This window comes from Tiliqua scincoides, chromosome 2 (genome assembly GCF_035046505.1).
Source record: "Tiliqua scincoides isolate rTilSci1 chromosome 2, rTilSci1.hap2, whole genome shotgun sequence".
NCBI lineage: Eukaryota > Metazoa > Chordata > Lepidosauria > Squamata > Scincidae > Tiliqua > Tiliqua scincoides.
In genome coordinates, this window is record NC_089822.1 from 100,554,661 (window position 1) to 100,561,192 (window position 6,532).

Below are 6,532 nucleotides of genomic sequence, written 5' to 3' on the forward strand. Positions count from 1 at the left end.
GCTGCACCGACACAGGAAAAATGGATTGAATTGGACCCTTAATCAGGAAGATAGCATATGGTACCAGTGTTGCTGAAGACATTCATTCGAGGAGTCTACTCTAGGAAAACTAAAATATTAAAAAAATAGTTGAAATTTCTGACTGTGGTATGTAACCAACAATCCTACCGGGGGCAGTATACCTGGAACACCAGTCCAGAGCCAGTGCTGGAAATGTCAAGGCAGGGAGACTGAATTCAAGGCTGGAAACACGAAGACTGTACCTATACTCAAATAAGCATGACAGATTCTGCCAAGGAAAGTGCAAAAGAAACTATTGTATGCTGCTTGGTGCGCGTTCTTGCGGGGCTTCAAACAGTGTCCTTCTGATCTGGTCACTGGGCACTTAAACCCCTGAAGTCATGAGCACTTTGCTCACCAAACCATTTTCTCCCTGCTGTTAGCTTCATTCGTGCCAAGTCATGAGAAGAATATCCACTGTTTGGACATGTTAAAATTAGGATGGCTGGAGTGCTGGAATTCAAAGCAGAGAAACAAACGGACATTTTCGCATACGCCACACAATTCACTGGAATTCACTGCCGCCATAGGTGGCGAGGGCAATTAGCTCCAAGAGCTTTTAAAAAGATTCCTGTACACCAGTTTCAAAGAGAAAGGATCTATCCACAGTTCTAACCTCCACACTGAAAGGCAGGATGGCTCTGAGTGGGGGGGCGGGAAACCCCTCACACAGCCCCGCTTCTCCTTTAACCCATTTATCCCCACTTCCTCCTATCTGTGGTCATGCTCATCTATAACCACATGTGAAGGCATATTACTCTGTCATATGGAAAGGCACTCCTGAGCCGTTCTCTCCACACTAAGCAACTGCAGCCTGTCACCACACGCCTAGAATTGTGGAGCAAGGCTTCCTTCCAAGGCCAATGGCAGGACTCCCACACAGCCTGCAGTCCAGCCCTCAGAGGAGCGTTTGTGACATTATGCCCTCTCCCTTGTCAGTGCTCTGAGTACGCAGTCTGGCTCATGCCTGTGCTCAGTCTCTCACTTTGCCTTACTAGCTTATTTTCACCACTGCTCAGGGACCAACCTTCAAGCAATGGTGGCAGATCAGGCATTTAAACACAGAACCGCCCCCTCCTCAGTCATGGAGGGGGGGGGTGATTTATAACATCAAAAGGGTGTTTGAGTGAGGGGTGTGCAGAGCCCTTCCCTCAGCTGGACACATCACCTTCTCTTCAAGCACTTTTCTCTTCAGTCAAGCTCTGTTACTGGAAGTGGTCTTAGCTGGGACTTGGGGATGGTAGGGACTGAGTAGTGAGGAGAAGGGCTCCATGCTTCTTACACGGGTGCCACTCGGTGTTAAAAAGAATACCAGCCTTCTCTTTCTAGGTGATGGTGGGTGATCTGTGTTTAATCACACAGGTCTCCCAACTTCCCATCTACTTTGGTCCTGAGAACCAAACTATACACCTGATATTTATGAGCAATCAACCCCGAGGGGCTTTGCTGCTCCAAGAGGGCAGCTGCATATTCTTGCTGACCCGGAAAGACCCTGTCCTTAGGCACCAGTTCAGTCTGTGGACATGCAGAGTGCCTCAACACTATCCATACATTACACAGCTAAAGGGGATCATTAGTTTAGGAAACTGTCTCTTGTACAGAGGCTGGCTGCTTCTTGGGGTTTCAAGCTTGACAAGGTTGTTCGTGGTCAAGTCAACAGTAAGCCTTTTGTACAGCCTGATTCGATGCATGTTTACTCAGAAGGAAGTGCACTGAGTCCCATGAGTTTATTCCCAGTTCTGTGTTGTAGGTAGGTTGATGCAAACCCTGTTTAGCCATGAAACTTTGGGCACGTCATTTTAGCCACATAGAACGTTAGAATTGGCAGGGACCTTAGAGGGCATCTAGTTCAACCCCCTACTTAGTGTAGGCTATGCTATAGCCTCTGTTACAGGTGACCAGCCTCTGTCTGAAAATCTCCAAAAAGGGAGAGCTGATTACTATATGAGGCAGGTGTAATCTAGGTCCACACAGCTTTGAGGTAAGAAACTGTTCCTCTTGTCTAGGCTAGATCTACCTTCCCTTTCTCGTTTCAGCCCACTGGCTCTAGTGCTGTCCTTGGGAACCAAAGAATACGTCCTCACCTTCTTCTGTGTGACAGCCCTTCAGATACAGACAGCTATAATATCTGTTCTCCAGGCCAAACATACCAAACTCTTTCAAGCATTTCTCAAAGGCCTTTCCAAAACCATCCTTGTTGTCCTCCCCTGAACCCACTCCACCTATCAATGCGTCTTAAAATGTGGGCCCGAAACTGGGCACGGTATTCCAAGTGAGATCTAACTAGTGCAGAACAGAGAGGAACTATTACTTCTTATCATCTGGACAATATGTCCCTGTTACTACGGCCCAGTACTGCATTTGCTTTCTTTGCAGCTGCCTCACACTGCTGGCTCACATTTAGCTTGTTTTCCACTATGATATGATGTCCCAGCCTCTGCTCCTCCCACTCTCCAATGTTCAACCATCTAGCTCAGCGATTTTCAACCAATGTGTCATGAATGGTCTACAGGTGTCCCGAGGAAGTATGGGAGAGGGTCATATATTAGCAGGGCCATTGGGGGATGTGTCTCCCATGCTGGCAGTGAGGTGTGCCTTGTCAATGGTCAAAAAACTGATGGTGTACCTAGACAATTTTAGCACCTTCTAAGCGCACCATGAGATGAAAAAGGTTGAAAATCCAGGGAGTGAAAGAAGGAGCAGCAGCAGAGACAAGCAGGCAAACAGAGATGGGTGCATATCACCAAACTGCTGCCTCAGATCACCACTTCCGTTGGCCTTCTGGATGGGGCCTGTTTGCCATTATTATCCATCGAGTTTGTTGGGGCTGACTCCCAAAGCAGGTGCATAAACCTGCACCGGTAGGTTTACTTGGAAGGAAGGCCCACCACGTGCAATGTGGCATAATCCCAAGTGAGCCTCTATGCAGGACTGAAGCCTTTGTCTCTCCAGAGCGTAAGAAGAGCCCGGCTGGATCAGGACAAAAGCCCATCTGGTCCAGCTTCCTGTATCTCATAGTGGTCCACCAGATGCCTCAGGAAGAGCACAAGACCACAAGGGAGCTGCATCCCGGTGTCACCCCCTTGCGACTGGCATTCTGAGGTCGCCAACTTCTAAAACCAGGAGGCTGCACATACCCATCATGGCTCGTGACCTGTGATGGGCTTCCCCTCCAGCAACCTGCCCAATCCCCTTTTAAAGGCACCATCAGCACATCCTGTGGCAAGGAGTTCCACAGGCTAAGTGCGGAGGCGGCTCCTACCTTGCTCGCAGGGGCCCTTGTTGCGCTGCCCGACGGGGCGCTCCCCTCGGCTCTCGGCGCGCAGGCTGGCGGCCCGCAGCTGGCACACGCTGGGGTAGGTGAGGCCGTCGCTGCCGCACACCGGGTAGCGGCTCTTGCAGGCGCACACGCCGGCCTGGCCCTTGCGCCGACGGCGGCACTCCAGCCCCGCGGCGCAGCGCCCCCAGCCGGCGGCGGGCCCCGCAGGGGCAGCGGCTCCGCAGGCTTCGCCCTCGCCGCGCGCGCACTGCCAGCAGCAGCCGCAGCCGTCGCGCACCTTGCCCAGCGGGCAGCCCCGGGCCGGCAGCGCGGGGCACTCGGCGGGCGCGCAGGGCGGGCAGGCGGCCGGGGCAGGGGCGGCGTCCGGCTCCCCGGGGGACGCCGAGCCGCAGAAGGGCAGCAGCAGCAGCAGCAGCAAGCAGGACGGGGCGCACCGGAGAGCAGGCATCGTGTGTGGGCACGCGCTGCGCTGCCGGACGGGGGAGGCTGTGGCTGCCTGGCCGGGACCGAGACCGCGGCTGGCCGGCTGGCTGGAGGTGGTCCTTCCTTGCGGGCTTCCCACGGACTCTGAAGACCCTGGACGGGAAACTCCACCCCACTGCCGCCCGCCCACGCCTCTGCCTCGCAAAAACGGGGAGGGAGGGAGAGAGGGAAAAGGCTTTTCCTAACACTAGAATTTGGGATCGCCCAGTTAGCTTGGTTAGTGCAGGAGAGACTCAGGAGGGGTGACATGACACATCCTGTGGAACTCACCGACACAAGATGCTGGCCCTTACCTGGATCGGGGGTTTTAAAGAGGCACTGGACAAATTCATGGAAGAGAAGTCCATCAGTGGCCAGACGTCCTCTTTTCCCAGAATGTGTCCTCTTTTTTAGCCTCATGTCCTGGAAAAGAAATCAAATGTCCTTTTTCCTGTGATCAGCCCCTTGAGGCAGCACAGAGCCTTCTTGGAATTAATAAATTGTATTAATATAATTTATATTATAATATAATATATTATGTATAAAATATAATATATTATATAATTATTATGATGTAAACATTATAAATAATATATTTTATACTATATTGTTATAGCATATAGTATAATATAATAAATTATATTAATTATAATAGTAAGTAATACTTGTATTGGCAACCTTCAGTCTCGAAAGACTATGGTATCGCGCTCTGAAAGGTGGTTCTGGCACAGCGTCTAGTGTGGCTGAAAAGGCCAATCCGGGAGTGACAATCCCTTCCACACCGGGAGCAAGTGCAGTCTGTCCCTGGTCTGTCTCCCTGGCTATGGGCCTTCCTTCTTTGCCTCTTAGCCTCAGACTGTTGGCCAAGTGTCTCTTCAAACTGGGAAAGGCCATGCTGCACAGCCTGCCTCCATGCGGGCCGCTCAGAGGCCAGGGTTTCCCACTTGTTGAGGTCCATCCCTAAGGCCTTCAGATCCCTCTTGCAGATGTCCTTGTATCGCAGCTGTGGTCTACCTGAAGGACGCTTTCCTTGCACGAGTTCTCCATAGAGGAGATCCTTTGGGATCCGGCCATCATCCATTCTCACGACATGACCAAGCCAACGCAGGCGTCTCTGTTTCAGCAGTGAATACATGCTAGGGATTCCAGCACGTTCCAGGACTGTGTTGTTTGGAACTTTGTCCTGCCAGGTGATGCCGAGGATGCGTCGGAGGCAGCGCATGTGGAAAGTGCTCAGTGTCCTCTCCTGTTGTGAGCAAAGAGTCCATGACTCGCTACCAGTAATACAGTGCTTTAAGTAATTTAAGCACTTTAAGTAATTTAAGCAATTTAAGCACTACAGTGCTTTAAGTAATTTAAGCACCGGGGATTTAAGTAATACAGTGCTTAAATTAAGCACATGAAATCAAAATACAAGTGTTTTTTTGCTTGTATGTTGTCATGTCCTACATTTTCCTTGGATGCCCGACATTTTGGGGTGCCTTGTCCACTTTTGCACTTATGACATCTGGTCACCCTGTATTTTTGTGAGAGTTGCTTGGGCCTTGGAAAAATAGTGTACTGGTGGTTTAAAAAAATTAAAATGAGAGCTAAATGGAACCTCCCTGTTCAGAAGCAGTATAACTTTCAATGTCAGATGCTGGGAGCAAATAATATGGATTGGCTGTTGCCCTCCTGCTTTGCTTGTGGTCTCCTTTTAAGGCATGTGGTTGGCCATTATTGGAAACAAGAATACTGGACAGGGTAGTCTTTACTCTCTAGGCTCTAATGTTCTTACATCTTATTTTCTGATATCTCTTACGCCAGCCATAACAACATGGGAGTGCCTCTGGACATGTACAGAGTGCTTCTTCGTCACCACTGAGTAACCATAAATGTCTCATACATTTGGTGGAAATACTGTCCTGTATAAGACATGAAAATGCAAACCCATCTCAGTGCCCTCAGCAGGAACTTAATTGGATATCAGCACTAAGTCTGGTAGTGGAAGAAGACTCAGCAATGCAGCCCCGAGGTAAGGGAAGAAATGTTACCATACCTTGAGGAGGCCTCTGAGACTGCCTCCCCAATACTGGAAGCAGTGCATACCCCATTGGCACAGCAACACCAGCACTGTGTTGGCAGTTGCCCAAGGCAGTAAATTGTCAGGTGAACAGAACTCATTTTTTCTTTTTTGAATCCAAGAAGCAGGAGGAAGGGGGGGGGCAATGGATGCTGGTGTGTCACTTGGGTAAGGAGGGTACCTGTCATTTCAGGGGTTGGAAGGTCTTGGGCTGGCCCTGTATTAAATGCAGTTCCCCTGATCATGTGCAGAAGGCCTTTCCTTCCTGCCTCCATTCATCTAGAATTAAGGGCAAAGGCTTCCACTGGAAGGGGATCAGGTTTCAGGCAGGCATCTTTGAATATTCAATAGTCACATGCAGTATTCAGTCATCCAGACTGTAGTCTATCTTATACCATACCATATAAATTGTTATTACTGCACTTCAACAAAAGTTCACAAAGTGGTTTATGTAGCAAAGAAATAAGAAAACAGTTATCTGTCCCAAAGAGTCTCTCTCTCTCTCTCTCTCTCTCTCTCTCTCTCTCTCTCTCTCTCTCTCTCTGTGTGTTTGAGTGAGTGAGTGAGTGAGTGAGAGAGAGATTGGGGAGCACCAACAAAGAGCCTCTTGGATGGATGCTGTACTGGGAAGTAGAGGGACAGTTGCCCAGTTGCTATCCCCCCCCACT

General features: G+C 49.9%; 1 protein-coding gene across 1 annotated transcript in view; it reads right to left on the reverse strand.

Moving 5' to 3' along the window:
* The window catches only part of IGFBP7 (insulin like growth factor binding protein 7), a 36,514-nt gene extending 32,589 nt beyond the window's left edge, over nt 1-3,925 (reverse strand). Inside the window, exon 1 of the mRNA XM_066614102.1 lies at nt 3,323-3,925. Within this exon, the coding sequence (XP_066470199.1) occupies nt 3,323-3,788 (466 nt within the window). The 5' untranslated portion in view covers nt 3,789-3,925. The remainder of the gene's footprint in view (nt 1-3,322) is intronic.
* Between the last annotated feature and the right edge of the window lie 2,607 nt (nt 3,926-6,532).